An 18270-nucleotide genomic window follows, 5' to 3' on the forward strand; every position below is an offset into this window, starting at 1 on the left:
GATGCTTTTGTAATGGTGTTTCATGTTGCATCCAACCTTCATCAGTTGGAAACTGTTTGTGGGCTGGTTTTGGCAACATCACATAATGTGAGTTGTATATGAGCCCCCTGGCATTATGGAAACAAGTACCCTGCATAACCTCTGCTTGAAGTTCTTTTCATAGGCAAAGCACCACCATGATATTGTGTGGTGTTCAGTCTGTTTGCTGCATATTCTGATACATTACAAATGTATGTATGGTTAACTAATAAATACCCATTTTCAAAAATAGCATGATGCCCATCCTCCAAGCCTATGCTGAGCTTGTAATGTTGCTAGTCTTAATCAATGCGGTAGATTGATAGGAGCCTGTGAGTCTGTTCTTGCCATGGTTTTCAAGTAACATACATATTCAGGCTTCTTACAATAGGTACGATGTTCCTCTGGTCAGCGTCAGAGTCATAGTGGACGGCGCCCGCAGGGCCGGCTCACGCATTGGCGCGTGCCGCCCGATGGTGCCGAGGCTCCGCGACAGTGCGCCGTAAGGCCATTCCGCGCCAGGTCTCGCGCCAGTCCGGTTGCGCGCGAGTGAAGCGAATGATGTCGTCACCAGGGCTATGCGACGAATTCGTCTGCTGAGGCGATGTGGCGTCTTTCGCATCCCGTTCCGGCAGGAGGGGTAGTTACCCGAATGGGGCCCTGCACCTCTGGCTTCCCATATGCGTAGCTCAGCCATTGCACTACCGGCACCCTATGGAAGGTCGGCCGCGGTATGGTAATGCGTGACACTCGGCACAAACGAGCCATAGCCAAGCCAAGAGCCAAGCCATACGAGATAAAAAGGCCTGTCATGGTCCGTTCGTCTTCGTTCGCGCCTGTGTGTGGATTGCGTCTGAATTATTTCGCGCGCGTTGTTTTCCGTAGCGGGGGACAGGGACCCGCAACATATCGCTATAAACGACCGCACTTTCGTTCCAGCACACTTCCTTTCCTACATCCGGAACACCCCCATATTTTCGTATAATTTTGCGTGGGCCGTCGCCCACGTCGCCGTGTGCCTCTGTGCATCGGGCTACTCCAAGAGGCGCGTCAGCTTTCCAAACGTTTAAATCCATGACGAGGAAAAGCCTATTGTTCGCGCATTCTGTATTTACATTGCAACTCTCGACACATCCATTTCATGCTTTATTGTCTATCAAACAGCACTTTCGGCGAACACTCATTCGCTCACATGCACAGAAGAATACGGGCACTGGGAAACACACGCACTCACCGCGTCCAAAAACGAGGCATATAAATTAAGTAGAAAATATCGATGTGCAACTAAAATTTGAAAACCATACATAATAAATACCTATATTATTTCCAATAATGCTAGATACCGAGGCGTATATACACAGTTTGATACGTAACGCGAGCAGTTCGTCCACCGTACATGGTAAATCACATCCAGGCGCAGCGAGAGGGCGGGTGGGCGGGCGGGCGGGCGCTCGGGCCGCCTGGGCCGGCCGGGAGGTACATCTGGAGGACTGAAGCCCGACCGAGAGGGGCAGCCGGCGCGACTGGCGTCCGGACGAAGCACGTGAGCGCGGCGGCCGGGCGCCCCGGCCGTCGCGGCCCCACTACTTGCCTATCGGATTGTACAAACGACTAACCGTGCCATCCGAGTACGGTATATTGCAGTGGGCGGCGGCGCGCGGGGCGGCGGCCGGCGCTCTAGCTCTCATAGCTGGAGGAGCCGCGGTCGCGGCCCGGGCTGGGCGGCGAGCTCAGGTTGCTGGAGTTGTTGGAGGCGATGCTGTGGCGGGGACTGTCGTCCAGGCCCTCCTGCAACACCGCGTCGCGTTAGTCACCGTGCGGAGGACGGCACGCACTAGTTGATGAATATCCGTCGCATTACGCGTGCACGCTGAATGTTCACGAGATGAAAAACTACAGTCACAACAGAAAGAGCGACTTGACTGCATTTCTGTCGATTCATTGTCAAAGATAGTGCAGCAAAACGTGAGCTGCAGCCATCAAGCCACCAGTGGCCAGCTGCCGAGCCGGCCAGCGTCTGCGACTCACCATGCGCCGCTCTCACCTGGGCCCAGTCGCTTGCCACGCGCCGCCCCCACCTGGGCCCGGTCGTTTGCCACGTACCACTCTCACTTGGGCCCGGTCGCTAGCCACGCGCCGCTCTCACCTGTCTCCGGTCGCTCGCCACGCGCCACTGTCACCTGGGTCTGGTACCTGGGCCCGGTCGCTCTCCGCGTACGGCTGTCACCTGGACCCGGCCGCTAGCCACACGTCGCGCTCACCTGGACCCGGTCGTGGCGCTGCACGGACATCAGCACCTGGTCGGCCAGCGAGCCGCTGCCGCTGCTGGCCGCGTCCGGCGAGCGCACGCGGCCCGGCCCGGCGGCGGCCGGCGGCGCCGGCGGCGGCACCTGCGGCGCCGGCCGCCGCCCGTTCTGCACGTTCTGGTAGATCTGCGGCCCGGCCGACTGCGGCTGGTGCAGGTGCGCCGGGTGCTGGATGAGCGGCGGCGGCGGGTGGCCGGGCGTGTGGCTGACGGAGCGGCGCGGCGGCTCGGAGCCGCGGCCGCGTGTGCCGCCGCCGCTGCCGCCGCCCGAAGCCGCCGGCTGGAACATGCTGCGCACCCTCTGGATGCCCTGCGGCTGGGCGACAGCCGCGGCGGCGGCGGCGGCGGCGGCGGCGGCCGGGGGAGCCTGGTCGGCCGTCTCCAGCGTGGTGGGCAGATCCATCAGACGCTGGATCTGGATGCCGTCGCCGGGCCCCATGTGCGACACGTGGTTGAAGTTGGATGGCAGCGAGATCATCTTGCTGCGACGGTCTCGGTCCGAGTGGGCGCTGCTGTAAACGGGTGGGCCGCAGTCAGCGTGGCGCAGCGACTGAGCGCATCACTATCACGGCCCCGGACGATACCGCCAAGGGAAGGGCAATCGCTTCATGCCAGTGTTATACTGCGAGCACCATTTCACAATGGTCACAAAGCCACGAAACGACCAAAATGCCAAAGATTTTGATTGCGGGAGCGCGTTATGAATGCCCGGCGCCACAACGGTGAAATGCGTTCCGCAGAGCAGCTTCCGTAACATCCTCGCGGAGCGGTACCGCACAAATTGTCTTTCCGGATAACCTGGCGAGTGCATCCGCAAGCCTCACAGTAGTCTGGAGAGTTTCCCGTGAGAAGTGGACCGTAAGTGCATGTCGTCACGGGACTCCACTGGCAGCGGCCCCACAGATACCTATCGCCCTTCACAGACCACTCCGCACTCAGACAGACAAGGGCACAGCGCTACATCGAAGGGAAAGTGCCACCTTTGGACACTACGAAAACATGCTATGTACTAAGTGTGCCTTGGTAGCTGCCACTTTGTGTGCCACTACAAGTTAGACTACCCGAAGAATACCGTATGCAAGGTCACCTGTCTTAAATTCCAAGCGACAAACGCTGGTCAAAGCTGCAACAGCACCACCTCGCTTCTAGTAGGGCAGCAAAAAATATTTCGGCGTCCAGCTAATGGGTTCGAGCGGTCCGGGAGGTTCGCCACCAGAGTGGTGGCGCGGCTTCGGTGCTGCTGGCGGCAGGCGAGGCCACCGTCCCGTACCGGAGCGCATGCCGCGCCATGATGCGCCGCATTGGTTTTGGATATCGGCTTAGAAATACCCAGGTCGCGGATGGGTATAACACAAGCACACCTTATCGCAAACCTTGTCATTCCGTCATTGTTTCCCATTTCGTCGAAACATCCGTGTACATGATCCATGAGCGAATCAGGACTGATGTGGAGGTGATGTTCCAGTCTAGATCGGGCATGACCAACTCGCCAAGTAACTTAAGTTAGTTTCTGCCTGCAAGGTGGCACTGCCCCTTCGGCCCCAGTGCGTGGCCAGATGCTCCTTATCATGTCCTGGACCATCCAGCGCCAAATGACGTACGCGCACCAGCGCGCCAGTCACCTACGACGCCAGGCCACCGGACGGGACAGCGCGGCCCCGGACTACGAACAGCCAAACAGCGCTCCAGATCGGCCTGGCGCATCGCTAGCGCCCGCCGTCGCGGCGCGGCGCGGCGCGTCACTCACGCGCGCGATGTGCGGGCGTGCTCCCGGACCGAGAAGCGGCGGCGCGCGGCGCGGCCGGCCGGCCGGCCCGGCCCGCTCGGCTCGACGTTGACCAGCTGCGGGTGGCGGTGGATGTGGCTCAGGTAGACGACGTGCGGCAGGTCGGAGACGGTGGCCAGGCTGAGCAGGCCGTGGCGCGCCAGCGGCCGCGTCCGCCGCAGGTTCAGCGTCTGCACCCAGTCGCCAGAGCCGGCCTCGAACACGTCCACCTGCGTCTCGCTGTAGACTAGGAGCTGGCCGTCGCTGTGCGCTGTCGGGGCGGGCGCACACACGGCGTCACACACACACGTAGAGCCGGGAGGCGCGGAGCACACACCGAGACGCTCACTACGGAGAGACACCGTGAGTCACTGCTACAGCAGACGATGCTACTCTACAGCGAAAAGGGTTGCATTGCACACGTACGCACTCCCACGCACACTAACGACGGAAGCAAGGGCAGACGGTAGCAACATCATACATTTCGGAATATAGAACACTGCATGACAAACTGCTGAAAGCATAGCGCTACATCTCAACGACAGGACGTAACCACGCTGACCAGCGTTAGAGCTGACCTAGTTCGCCATGCTGGCGCCAATCACTTCATCCCGTCAGCGCAGGGGACCAACCGGCTCCAGACTTTCACGAGCATTACCACACTCACTGCTGCTCTGCACACCTCCGTCACGGCCAGACGACTGGACGTTAACTGACCCACACACCCACTACGCAGCCGCACCGTGGCCGCAACAGACACCGCCGACACGCGGCGTCAGCACCGCAACCGTCTCACGCTGGACACGCGCGCCACGGCACGGCCACACTGTACGTACCAACGGCGACCGGAATGGCGGGGAAGAGGATCTCGCGCTCGCGCGACTTGCGGCCGTCCATGCCGACGTACACGGCCAGACTGGAGAACACGAGCAGGTACTCTCCCCTGGCGGCGGAGAGCGCGCGTCACCATGCCATTACAATACAACACTTCATATACAATATACCGATAAACAATATACAATACAACATACCATACGATACAACACACCATAAACGAAAGGGGAAAATGACCGGACGAACGCGAAACAGCGTTCGTCAGCCTCGCTCTCCCGCTCCGTCGCGATGCACGTGTGCGATCGCGGCCGGGCGGGCGCCTGCGCCGGCCTGCGGCGTACCTGGGCAGCTGGATGCAGCAGAGCGCGTCCACGGGGTTGTGGGCGAGGAAGTCGAGCGTCTGGCCGTCCGGGTGCACCAGCGACTGCGGGTGCTGGTCGCCCGTCAGGCTGTAGATGGTGAAGCCGGACGGGAAGCCCACCGCCAGCCGGCCCTCGGCCAGCACGTCCACACACTGAGGCTGCGCCGGCAGCAGGATCTCGCGCACGCGCCGGTGCCGGCCCTTGTTCCGGTTGATCTCGTAGATGATCACCTGCGCCGGCGGCAGGCGGCCCGGTCAGAGAAGCCATGGAGACGGGGGCTGACGAGGACGCGCCAGGAGCGTGCCGACCGCCAGACGGGTCGTCACGGCACGTAACGTCACGACAGCGGTTCACATCCACTCAGGGTTGCAAACCGCTGCTTTTAACCGTCGCGCGCAGCCCGGTTCAGTTCATAATGCACAGCCACCGCACGGTGCTTATTTGGCATCGCTTGTTTCCATCAGCTCAAGTACACATTCACAATAGAGCTCCAACGTCAACGACATCATCGGAACTGCTGAGCAAGGAAGCGCAGGGCATCGGAGCGAGTCAGCACGACGGAGGCCGGGTGGAGGGACCGACCTAAGCCCACTCACCTGTCGCTTCACAGCCACGCAGAGGCAGTAGGACGGAGGCCGGGCGGAGGAGCCGATCTGAGCCCACTCACCTGTCGCTTCGAAGCCACGCACAGGCAGTAGGACGGAGGCCGGGCGGAGGAGCCGATCTGAGCCCACTCACCTGTCGCTTCGCAGCTACGCAGAGGCAGTAGGACGGAGGCCGGGCGGAGGAGCCGATCTGAGCCCACTCACCTGTCGCTTCGCAGCCACGCAAAGGCAGTAGGACGGAGGCCGGGCGGAGGAGCCGATCTGAGCCCACTCACCTGTCGCTTCGCAGCCACGCAAAGGCAGTAGGACGGAGGCCGGGCGGAGGAGCCGATCTGAGCCCACTCACCTGTCGCTTCGCAGCCACGCACAGGCAGTAGGACGGAGGCCGGGCGGAGGAGCCGATCTGAACCCACTCACCTGTCGCTTCACAGCCACGCACAGGCAGTAGGACGGCTGCGGACCCTGCTTCAGCAGGCCGGTGGCGAACGTGATGCAGCCTTTGGTGTCGGAAACCTGCCAACGACGACCGAAGCCTAGAGACCAGCCCACAAAGCCGCAAGCGCAGCGGTCTTTATCCATCGGTGGTGACGGGGCGTAGAAGCGGTCCGGTAGTGTTACTATGCGCTCGATTTCTACCGTTCCCAAGACTGCAGGGGGCAGTCGACCAGCTGCTCCGGCGCCGTTTCGGAAGCCGGATCACCTCGCTCGCCACAGGAGCCGGCCGGGAGCACGCCTTGGGCCCCTCCACACCTCATCACAAACATATCCGACTTGGTAATGACGCAGCCAGCCCGGCACGGCGGCGCGCTGCCGGTTGGCCGCCGCGCGTCAGCTGGTGAGTCAGCGGCCGGCGACAGCGGCACGCACCTTGGTCCACTCCACGTCGTCGGCGTCCAAGGCGCGGACGGGCACCAGCCGGAGCTGGCGCTGCTTGCCGGCCAGCACCACCATCAGCTGCTCGTCCGACAGGTACTCCAGCTGCCAGATCTTCTTGCCGTCGCCCACGCGAGCGATCTCTGCGCAACGGCAGGCACGGAGACAACAGCGGTCAGCACGGACTCCGTACAGGGCCGGGAGAGGACTACCCTCAGGCGGCAACAGCACGAGTCGGGCGGCCTTCAGTTCGGAACAGGGAAAAACACAACAGCCCACACCAAACATGCTACATTCCTCGCTTTCTCATCATATGCATATGAAAGGCTAACATTCTTTGGGTTAACAAGGGTACACATCGTTTGGTTTCTACGCAACTGTAGGTTGAGGTCTATCCAAAACCAAAGCAGCCACCTGCCGCCCAAACCACACCCACATCCCTACCCTGCCGACAGCGTCACGATGCTCCCTCGCTCTCGGTGTGTGTGTGGGGGGGGGGGGGGGAGGGGGCGGCGGCCGCGCGGCAGACTGACCCTCCCTGTCGAGGTCGACGCAGTAGAGCGCCTCATCGGTGCCGACCACCAGCCGGTCGGGGTCGATGACGGCCGCCGACATGGCCGACTTGATCAGCGTCAGCGCAGGGTCCAGCAGCTGCCGCGCTCGGTACACCGCCCGGTCCGGCAGCTTGTTACGCCTCAGGATCCGGTGAAGCTCGTTCAGCGCCACCACCCACTTGGTCTTCTCCGTCTCCGTGTCGGCCAGCATCAGCGTATGGTTGCGCAAGCCCGGTGGGTCCATCAGGGAGGTGGTGATCTGGCGGGGAGACGGTGTCATTGTCAGGCCCGGTGGGTCCATCAGGGAGGTGGTGATCTGGCGGGGAGACGGTGTCAGCGTCAGGCCCGGTGGATTCATCAGGGAGGTGATCTGGCGAGGAGACTGTGTCATTGTCAGGCCTGGTGGGTTCGTCAGGGAGGTGATCTGGCGAGGAGATGGTGTCATTGTCAGGCCAGGTGGATTCGTCAGGGAGGTGATCTGGCGGGGAGACGGCGTCAGTGTCAGGCGCGGTGGGTTCGTCAGGGAGGTGATCTGGCGGGGGAGATGGTGTCACTGTCAGGCCCGGTGGGTTCGTCAGGGAGGTGATCTGGCGGGGAGACGGTGTCAGTGTCAAGCGCGGTGGGTTCGTCAGGGAGGTGATCTGGCGGGGGAGATGGTGTCACTGTCAGGCCCGGTGGGTTCGTCAGGAAGGTGATCTGGCGGGGAGACGGTGTCGGTGTCAGGCCCGGTGGATTCGTCAGGGTGGTGATCTGGCGGGGAGACGGTGTCATTGTCAGGCCTGGTGGGTTCGTCAGGGAGGTGATCTGGCGGGGAGACGGTGTCAGTGTCAGGCCCGGTGGATTCGTCAGGGAGGTGATCTGGCGGGGGAGGCGGTGTCAGTGCCAGGCCCGGTGATCTGGCGGGGAGATGGTGTCACTGTCAGGCGCGGTGGGTTCGTCAGGGAGGTGATCTGGTGGAGAGACGGTGTCACTGTCAGGCGCGGTGGGTTCGTCAGGGAGGTGATCTGGCGGAGAGACGGTGTCACTGTCAGGCGCGGTGGGTTCGTCAGGGAGGTGATCTGGCGGGGAGATGGTGTCACTGTCAGGCGCGGTGGGTTCGTCAGGGAGGTGATCTGGCGGAGAGACGGTGTCACTGTCAGGCGCGGTGGGTTCGTCAGGGAGGTGATCTGGCGGGGAGACGGTGTCAGCGTCAGGCCCGGTGGGTCCATCAGGGAGGTGGTGATCTGGCGGGGAGACGGTGTCAGTGTCAGGCCCGGTGGATTCGTCAGGGAGGTGATCTGGCGGGGAGGCGGTGTCAGTGCCAGGCCCGGTGATCTGGCGGGGAGATGGTGTCACTGTCAGGCGCGGTGGGTTCGTCAGGGAGGTGATCTGGTGGAGAGACGGTGTCACTGTCAGGCGCGGTGGGTTCGTCAGGGAGGTGATCTGGTGGAGAGACGGTGTCACTGTCAGGCGCGGTGGGTTCGTCAGGGAGGTGATCTGGTGGAGAGACGGTGTCACTGTCAGGCGCGGTGGGTTCGTCAGGGAGGTGATCTGGCGGAGAGACGGTGTCACTGTCAGGCGCGGTGGGTTCGTCAGGGAGGTGATCTGGCGGGGAGATGGTGTCACTGTCAGGCGCGGTGGGTTCGTCAGGGAGGTGATCTGGCGGAGAGACGGTGTCACTGTCAGGCGCGGTGGGTTCGTCAGGGAGGTGATCTGGCGGAGAGACGGTGTCACTGTCAGGCGCGGTGGGTTCGTCAGGGAGGTGATCTGGCGGGGGAGATGGTGTCATTGTCAGGCCCGGTGGGTTCGTCAGGGAGGTGATCTGGCGGGGGAGATGGTGTCATTGTCAGGCCCGGTGGGTTCGTCAGGGAGGTGATCTGGCGGGGAGATGGTGTCATTGTCAGGCCCGGTGGGTTCGTCAGGGAGGTCATCTGGCGGGGAGATGGTGTCATTGTCAGGCCCGGTGGGTTCGTCAGGGAGGTGATCTGGCGGGGAGACGGTGTCAGTGTCAGGCCCGGTCATCTGGCGGGGAGATGGTGTCATTGTCAGGCCCGGTGGGTTCGTCAAGGAGGTGATCTGGCGGGGAGACGGTGCCAGTACGTGACGGCCGGACCGCCGCCGGGTGTACCCGAGCGGAGGTCGTTCGGTGACGTAGCGGGCCGGGCCTGTGTTCACAGCTGGAGCCGGACCATTCGCGGAGCCACCGACCACAGTGCATCCAACGGGTCAGACGAGTGTTTGTGTTGGCGAGAAGAAACATCATTAAAATTCCTTGGGGAGGGTAGCTGTCGCTAACTGGTAGTGAACTCATCCAGCACAGTCTTGCAGGCACATTTTTGATACTCGGCCACCACGTTTAACATTCCGGCCTCCTAAAGCAGTCACACCGCGCCCCCAGCTCATTTACTCAGCATGACACAATACACGCAAATGCACTTAGCAAAACACGGAGGCGCCAGTGACACATCCGGATCCAGACGGCGCGTCAGAGGCCCGTGAGTAGTGGGCCCCCAGCAGCCGACGGGCGGCACCAGTGACCCATCCGGACCCAGGTGGCGCGTCAGAGGCCCGTGAGTAGCGAGCCCTCAGTAGCCGGCGGGCGGCACCAGTGACCCATCCCGGCCCAGGTGGCGCGTCAGAGGCCCGTGAGTAGCGGGCCCCCAGTAGCCGCCAAGCGGCACCAGTGACCCATCCGGGCCCAGGTGGCGCGCCAGAGGCCCGTGAGTAGTGGGCCCCCAGTAGCCGCCAAGCGGCACCAGTGACCCATCCGGGCCCAGGTGGCGCGCCAGAGGCCCGGTGGGTAGCGAGCGCTCAGCAGCCGGCGGGCGGCGCCAGGAGACCACGCCGCACCGGCGACTGACCCGGAATATGCAGGCCAGGTCGCGTTTGTTGGCGTGGATCACATCGTTGTCCTTGACGGGCGTGACCTCGAAGTTTTCGTCCCGCATGTCCAGCACCTGGGAGACGAACACGCTGGGCAGCGCGTTCCTGGGAATGGCCGGACCGGAGCCAGTCAGACGCTGGTGGGCGTGGGGCGCCGCCGCCTCCGAGGCGCCGCTCTCGCCCGCAGCACATGACACCAACACTGCTTGTCGGGATCAGAGCACCCGTACACCTTAATACAGCTGAAGCTGCGATTTCCAGACACCTGCAGTTTTCAAAGGCGAAGCACTGAAGACAGCCAAGCAGTGGCTTGTGCAATACATTTAATCGTGCTTACGCATGCACATTATCCAGTAGTCAGAGCGATTCTAATCAGAGGCGGCCAGTGCAATACGACGGAGTGGCACGCGCGCGCAGCCTGATTTACTCACTTATCTGGCGAGATGTCGTAGAGGAACAGTTTGAAGTCACAGACTACCACAAACTGCCTCATCCAGCCCTTCTTGACTCCTCCTGGCTTGGGCACCTTGACATAGCCCTCGTAGGCGGTACCTATGCCCCGGGTGGGGTCAATGCCCAAGGGCCGTTTGGCTGAAAAATCACAGGCGTCAGTGTGTTAGCTGCGATCAGCAGTAGCACCACACCGACACTGAGCACACACACGCACGCAAAAAGCCAGTTAACGGGCGGACGTGGTTTAGCACAGAACGCGAGCCAATCAACTCCAAAGCGGTCCAGCAGCCGCTCCAGAAAAAAAAAACAACGGAGGTGCTATACAGCTAAGACGTCACGCTCAGGGCCGTGGCGGACTCGGGAGAGGCTGAGAAGGTCGGAGCCGCCACAAGCCGCGGTCCGAAATCGCCGCCTCCCGGGCGGGAGCGCTCGAGGCGCGCGACGGCTCGGTCGGCACTCACTCTGGTCGGCCGGCACCGGGCAGATGGCGGGCACCTTCTCCTTGCAGCCGATGTGGCAGAAGAAGCCGCACACCTCGCACACCACGCCCTGGCGCGTCAGACCCACCTGACGGCGGCGGGCGGAAGCTCCGTCACACGGCCATACCGCCGGCGGTCAACAGCCCGCAGCAGCACACGGGTTGCGGAGTGGGACGCACGGACGACACTGTGACTCCATTACTGCGGCAATCAATCCGGCTCAGCATTCCAGCCCTTTTAAGTGAGCCAAACCACGAAGCGTCTTAGTCTCGCGCCGCCCAGGGCAGGCAGTGAGGAAATCCTGTCACCCATCCAGTGAACATCTGCTCGTTACGGCAGAGCCCTTACACCTCCGAAAGGCTGCGGGCAACGCACCTCCGGACCGCAGGCGGGACCGACTCACCATCAGACTGGTGCAGTGGTTACACTTGAGCGGCGAGCTGAACGTGCGCACGCGGAACTGATGGAACTTGTATTTGGGCGCCAGCTGCGGTTGCGCCTGGCCGCCGGCCGCAGGGCGCGGCTCGTGCGCCGGGCTCTGGTCCTGTCGGCCGGCCGGCACAGCGTCACGCCCCGTACCCAGGACACACGGCGTCACGCGCGGACAAAACCACCGGCGCACCGTTCCGGCGGCCAGGACCGCGCCGAGGACATCGAGCGCCGGCCTCTTCAGACGACAAAGCACAAGGCGCGGAGCTACGTCACCGCCACCACTGCGAGGGAGAGGCTCCGGGAGCTCCACGGGCCACTCACCATGCTGTATTCGGACTTTGAGGAAGCGATGCTGGGCACTCGGTTGTCCTCGACGTCGGCCTCCTCGCTCTCGACGCTGCCGCTGCCGCCGGCGCCGGCCGACCGGCGCAGCGGCGGCTCCTTCAGGAACTGATCTAGAAACGACATCTGCGACGGCGGCCGGTCCAGGACTGCGGACACGGGGACACTGCGTCACACGCCGGACACGGCCGGACACGCGGCGGACACGGCCCCGCAGCGGGACCTGAGCGGACGGCTCCAGCGCGAGCCGCACGCCCGGGGTTCGGGCGCCGCTCCGAGCGCGGTCGGACGGACGTCTGAGCGCGGCGAGCGAGCGGCGGCGGTGGCAGGACTGGACCATAGCGATTCACGGACAGCGGCAGCTCAGAGCCGGGCGGCACAGGGCGGCACGGCACGCGCGTCCCCGGGCGACTCGAGCCGGGGCGCGCACGAGGGCGGGGCCGCCGCGCTGGCCCGGTCTGGTGTCTACGGCGCGCCGGTGCCGGCGACGCCGTGCCCACTACAGTGCCGACCACTACCCAAAAATACAGCACACGCACACGCACGCACGCACACAAACTCCACGGCAAAGCCGGCCACTGCGTCCGGTGCCGACGAGGTGCGGGCACAGTGCTGCCATCCAGCGTCAGCGGGCGGCGCTACGGACAGGGCGTGGCGGGCGGCGGCCAGTGCGACAGCACACCACAGGGCGGGGCGGGGCGGGGCGGGCGCCCGACGGACCGACAGAAGACAGGCGGACAGGCAGGCGGGCAGGCGGAAGCGGGGCCGAGCTACGTTACCCCGGTAGGTGGCGGCGGCGAGCTGCGGCCCGGGACGCCGCGCCGTCCCCGCTGCGTGCGTCGTCAGAAATAGATTTTTACCAGAAGAACAAGCAGGCCCCACAGACATGAGGTGACCCCGAGAAAGACGGGCACCCCGTCTGCCGCAGAGGAGCGGCGCGTCAGACGGCGGCCGGGGCGGACATGCCGGCCCCCTGCCGCCCGTACCGGCGGCGCCACGTCCACACCCGCGCAACACGCACCCAAGGCACCCCCGCACATCAGAACGATGGCTTTGTGAAGCATACTAAGCGCAAGTTGATACTGATATGAGCGGCGCGAAGGCAAAAAGCAAACGCAAAACGAATGCAGACGGAATACGAATCAATTATATACACTGGCCGATTGCATCAATGAAATGAGTAGCTAAATGAGCGCGTGGCTCACACTGGCCGTTTGAAACGAAATAAATAAACATCAATGCTTTTGAAACGGTGTGCATAAAGATACACGAACAGAATGTCAAAATAAGAGCCACACTTTCCTATCCAATTTTACATCTTCGCCCGCTTCCCGCTCCGGTTACTGTTCTGGCGTTGGAAGCCGGCAGGGAAGCCTTCAGGCAGAGCAGTCGCCGCCCCAAAAATAACTAATAAAAACTGGTGAACCAGGTGCAGACGGCTCTCCCGTGTCGGGGAGCCAGACGCGACAGAGCCCGAAGAGAGGAGCTGAGCTTCAGAGACAGAGAGAGCGCCAAGAGTTGGAGAGAGAGCAGCGGGGGGCGAGTGAGAGCGTGAGGTCCGGGCGGCGGCCGCTTACATCCGTCGCCGGCGGTCAGCCGCTGCTGCAGGTCGCGCAGCTGGTCGTCCTTGCGCCGGTTCTCCAGGGCCAGCTGGTCCACACTCTGCTTGTACTCGCCCACCGCCCTGCGCGGCACGGTACGGCACGCGTCAGACGGACCGAACGGGCCCCGCGGCCGCACGGCACACGGTACGGCACGGCACGGCACGGCACGGCACGGCACAGCACGGCACGGCACGGCACGGCACGTGTCACAAGGGCCGAACGGGCCCTGCGGCCGCACGACACACGGCACGGCACGGCACGACACGTGTCACAAGGGCCGAACGACCCCTGCGGCCGCACGACACACGGCACAGCACTGCAGAACCACACGGGCCGAACGGCCCCTGCGGCCGAACACCGCACGCTCACGTCACATTTGGTACACAGGGCGCGGCCGCGCACGCCCGATGCCGCCCACTACAGTCGGATAGGTCACATCACGTCACACACAAACGCCGTGTAAAATGGCACGCGTATCACACGGAGCAGGCGCGGAGCGTGGGGCGCACAGGCGTGGAGAAGGCCTGCAGCTCTGCTTCCCATTCGTCTGGCTGCCACTGTGGTGGACATAACCCTCCTCTTCCCCTCCCAACTCGCACACATATACGCGTCCAAGTGGTTTGTTGGCACAGATGGTAAAAGGCTATCAAGGAGTGTGCCCCCCAAGATACATGCAAAGTCAGCACCGCTTCTACGCAGTTGCTCCCCCACCCCCACCCCACCATACCAACCAGTGGTGACCTTTACAGTCGTATCTTTCCCATCCGCCCTCAAAGTTGGCGTTTGACACGCCCCGCCACAGGGTGGCAGGTGGACGGCGCTGTTCCCGCGGGAACCCCCGTCGTTCGTCGGCGCAGCGGCGGGCGGGCGCCGGCTCGCGGCCGCGGTCGACCGCTCACTTTTGCGCTGCGATGAGCTCGGCGCGACACTGGCTCAGCTCCCCCGATATAGACTGCTTGGCCTGGATCTCCGACTGCAGCGACGACTGCAGGGTCAGCAGCTCCATCTTGTCCAGCTTCTGCGACCGCCGGTTGCGCCAGTTCTTCTCCTGACGGACAGAGCGGAGGTTTGCACGTGACACGTTCCAAACAACAACGCTGCTGGAACAGGACACAAGAACACGCAAGTGCAAGCAGAGGCCAGGTGAACAGCAGCTCCCGACAGCTAAGGAGCGCGAGAAGAAACATTCAGTGATGTCCATGGTCGTCACTGGGTTCCACGTGGACGTAACTGCTCAGGCCGCACCTCTAGCAGTCACAAACCCCGCGCCACCACGGCCAGCCGACGCCGCGTGACGGGCGAGCGCTGTCGCCGCGGCCGCCGCCCCAGGTGTACGTACGGCGGCCGGCGTCGAGACGCCCGACAGCTTGAGCACCTCCAGCTCCTCGGTCATCTTGGAGGCCAGCGCCTGCAGGTAGCTGCGCGCGTCCTTCTCCTGGCTGACACTGCCGGCGGCGGGAGCGCACCGTGTCAGGGGCCGGCGGCGTGGGCACGGCGACAAAAACGCCCGAGGCAGGCCGCAAGTTGTCCCATCTCCGCCTGGCACCTCAGGTACTGCATAATATTTCATGAGATTACTTGAAAGACAACAACTTGTAACGATTAAAAACATGAAGCAGTCTTTCAGGACAAAGCGAGAAAATGCACGCAGCTGCAGGAATCACAGTTACAGCAGATGAAGACCAGTGTCACAGTGAATGACTCCACCCCACCTTGCACCCCACAATCTAGACCACTTCTGAGAACTGGCGACAGGGATACGCCCGCAGGAAGTCAACAGGTACAGTCAGACACCCACGCCTGGTGATTCTCGGCCGAAAGGGACGGAGGAGGGGGCAGCGCACGTCCCGCCACGCCGCGGCCAGCACCACTCACAAGGAGATCATCTCGGAGATCTGCGCCTCCCACTGGGCCACGGACTCCTTCTTGGCGCGCAGCTCCTCGTACTCGTCCTCGCGCTGTCGCTTCTCGGTCTGCAGGCGTGCTAGCGTCTCCGACAGCTGCCGGGCAGCGGCACGGGCGCCGTCAGACGGACGGGCAGCGGCACGAGCGTCGTCAGACACACGGACATCGGCACGGGCGCCGTCAGACGGGCGGGCAGCAGCACGGGCGCCGTCAAACGGACGAACAACGGCAACGAGCGTCGTCAGATAGACGGGCATCGGCACGGACGCCGTCAGACGGGCGGGCAGCGGCCCGGACATCCGAAGACGCCAGGTAGGCCTCATGACGGCATCGGCACTGACGCGCGAGACACGCTGGGTTCGGGGACCAAAGCAGGATACGGGGCTCAACCATCAGTCCGCCCCAAACACTAAACCAGCTCTGAAGTTAGTTCTTATAGAAATGCAAAAACACTCGGCCGGGCCACGCCCAAACCCCGACAGGGTTGCTGACGGGCCGAGACGAGGACAGGCGAGCCGCTGCAGCGTCGGCCGTACCCGGTCGATGTCGGTGATGAGCTTCTGGTTCTCGTCCTGCAGGATGAGCTTCTCGTGGTCGTGTCGACGCTTGAGGTCGGCCAGCGCCTCGTCCGTGTCGCTGAGCGCCTCGTGGCGCACCTGCTCCTGGCGCTCCTTCAGCGCGCACATCTGCAACAGCCGTGTGCCGCCTGAATTTGACACCCGGCTGGTATGACTCGGCACGGGCAGGCCCAGCGGCGGCGCAGACACGGACCGCGAGGGCAGCGCACGAAGACCAAACGCACGCAGAAATCGAGGCACACGGGCGCCAATGTGACACACACTGCGCCTGGCCCGGAGGTGCGAGTCAGTTACGCCCGATCGCTGCGCGCCCGCCTTTGCCACGGCCCTGACCTCACCGATCAGGCAGTGCGGCCTCATAACTGAAACAGACACCCGAAGCCGCCCACAGCCAGCGGCTGACACTGCTAGACCAAATTCTAACAGGCATGTCCCAATCCAACCTTTGCCACACACGGCCTGCTGCCAGCACAGCGGTGGCCACTGCCGGGTCGGCCAGACCCGGCCCTGCCCCGAGCCCGCCGCCGCCGGGCAGCGACGGTGGCCCGGCCGGCGCTGCCGCTCACCTCCTGACGCAGCGAGTCTCGCTCAGTGCGCACGTCCGTCAGCTGCTCGCTGAGCGCGGCCATCTCCTTGGCGAAGCGGCTCTGCTGCTGGTGGGCCGACTCGCGCGACTCCAGCTCCGCTCGCTCCAGCTCCGCCTTCAGCCTGCGGGAGACGGCGGTGAAGTCCAGACACGCGCCATCGCGTGGCGACGCTGGTATTCGGCAGGGCGACTCCCCAGCGCACCGCGGTCACCCCACTACATCAATACGGCACGCCGCCATATGCTGAACATGACAGCCACAGACCTTACAATCCAGACCTTTTCTGCACACTCCACCCATGCCCCTCGCCCACCGGGCACGAAGGTCCGGAACGTGCCCCCTGGCCTCCCTGCGGCCGCCGGCCGGCGCGCCTACCTCTGCAGCTCCGCGCCGGAGTCGGGCGCGGCGCCGGACGGTCCCCAGCTGCGCTGCCGCAACGCCTCCAGCTCCTCGTGCAGCGTGCGGCTGGCCTCCTCGTTGCGCTGTCGCAGCCGGCGCTCCTTCAGCGTCTCCTGCTCGGCCTGCTCGCAGCGCGTCTCCAGCTCGCGGCGCAGCTTCTCGCCGCGCCGGATGTCCTGGCGCAGCGCGTCCAGCTTCTGCATCGACGTCTCCACCTCCTCCTCCTTGTCGCGCACCTGGCGCGACAGCTTCTGCTTCTGCGCGCGCAGCTCCGACAGTCTGCGTCGCGACCGGCCCAGCTCAGTGCGCGGCACGGGGAGAGATGACGGGGGCACGGGCAGGTTGAGAGCGAGCAGGCGTGTCTGCGACGCCACCCTACCATGAAACAGATCAATCCACTCCGCCACCAATGTTACCGAGAAGGCAGTTCTACTCTATCATCACAAAACAGCATTTACCTGTTTTGCTGTGCACAAAACAAAAAGCAACAACAAAGTATCCATATGATCGCTGTGACAAAGTGCACGAAGCAGCCTGCTCGAGTGTTGATCGATAATATCAGCTGATCCCTTACCAGCAGCTACAAACCGTACAGAGCAGAGCGGCTCCGCTGCACGGACCGCTACACGCCGCGCGCCCGACGCCGCCGATCACTCACTTGTCGCTGACTTCGGCGTACTCGGACATGGCCAACTTGCGTTGGGCGAGCGCGTCGCTGAGCTCACGGCCCTGCCCCTTCAGCTTCTCCTGCGCCTCCAGCAGCTCCTTCTGCGCGCCGTCCCGGTCGGCCGTGATCACCTGGGACGGGCGGGGCGGGGAGGGGGGGGGGGGGGGGGGGGGGGAAGGTAAGTGTTACCACACAGGCGTCATGAGGCGCCGGCGGCGAGAAGGGACGGGTGTCCAATCGACAGGCACACCAGCGCGGCTACTGCCGTACCGCGGGTTCAGCACGAGTTGACTTCCTTGAAATGTGGGCTCCAGCTTCCAGCAGCGCTTCAACCGCATCCTGACGCCACCGTGCCAAAGAAGCAACAACGGACAAGGATGCCTCAGGTCTTGCGAATGGCACGCACCGCCTGCGCAGGCGCGCCGTCTGCGGCTCTCACCTTGAGCGTGCGCTCGAGCTCTCGGCGCCGGCTGTCGTGCTCCGACTCGGCCGTGTCAAGCTCCTGACGCAGCAGCGACACGTCGGCCGTCTGCTGCCGCTCGCCCATCAGCTGCTGGTCCAGCTCTGCCGAGACGGCCGGCCCGCCACGCGTCAGCTCACGCCACGCTCCGAGCACGGAACGGCGGCGGCACACGGCGCTGCACGG

At 63.6% G+C, this 18270-nt stretch overlaps 1 protein-coding gene and 1 long non-coding RNA gene across 2 annotated transcripts in view; both read right to left on the reverse strand.

Moving 5' to 3' along the window:
* Window positions 1–1110: 1110 nt before the first annotated feature.
* LOC119093110 (uncharacterized) lies at window positions 1111–2406 on the reverse strand. Its single transcript, XR_005093599.1, has 2 exons — window positions 2280–2406; window positions 1111–1806 (listed from the first exon to the last, which is right to left on the reverse strand). It is a non-coding gene; the product is annotated as an uncharacterized LOC119093110 (long non-coding RNA).
* Window positions 2407–2615: 209 nt separating this feature from the next.
* The window catches only part of gek (serine/threonine-protein kinase gek), a gene marked incomplete at its 3' end in the record, with an annotated part of 42675 nt that continues 27020 nt past the window's right edge, over window positions 2616–18270 (reverse strand). The window contains exons 9-29 of the mRNA XM_037217333.1: window positions 18064–18188; window positions 17616–17755; window positions 16934–17236; window positions 16538–16679; window positions 15930–16079; window positions 15364–15488; window positions 14828–14933; window positions 14388–14536; window positions 13462–13568; window positions 11864–12033; window positions 11514–11654; window positions 11093–11198; window positions 10610–10769; window positions 10157–10283; window positions 7296–7575; window positions 6757–6905; window positions 6307–6402; window positions 5264–5514; window positions 4925–5031; window positions 4071–4359; window positions 2616–2835 (exon numbers count right to left, since the gene is read on the reverse strand). Coding sequence (XP_037073228.1) covers window positions 2616–2835; window positions 4071–4359; window positions 4925–5031; window positions 5264–5514; window positions 6307–6402; window positions 6757–6905; window positions 7296–7575; window positions 10157–10283; window positions 10610–10769; window positions 11093–11198; window positions 11514–11654; window positions 11864–12033; window positions 13462–13568; window positions 14388–14536; window positions 14828–14933; window positions 15364–15488; window positions 15930–16079; window positions 16538–16679; window positions 16934–17236; window positions 17616–17755; window positions 18064–18188 — 3443 coding nt within the window. The remainder of the gene's footprint in view (window positions 2836–4070; window positions 4360–4924; window positions 5032–5263; window positions 5515–6306; window positions 6403–6756; window positions 6906–7295; window positions 7576–10156; window positions 10284–10609; window positions 10770–11092; window positions 11199–11513; window positions 11655–11863; window positions 12034–13461; window positions 13569–14387; window positions 14537–14827; window positions 14934–15363; window positions 15489–15929; window positions 16080–16537; window positions 16680–16933; window positions 17237–17615; window positions 17756–18063; window positions 18189–18270) is intronic.

The sequence above is a fragment of the Pollicipes pollicipes genome, unplaced genomic scaffold (genome assembly GCF_011947565.3).
Source record: "Pollicipes pollicipes isolate AB1234 unplaced genomic scaffold, Ppol_2.1 Scaffold_4002;HRSCAF=4701_pilon_pilon_pilon, whole genome shotgun sequence".
NCBI lineage: Eukaryota > Metazoa > Arthropoda > Thecostraca > Pollicipedomorpha > Pollicipedidae > Pollicipes > Pollicipes pollicipes.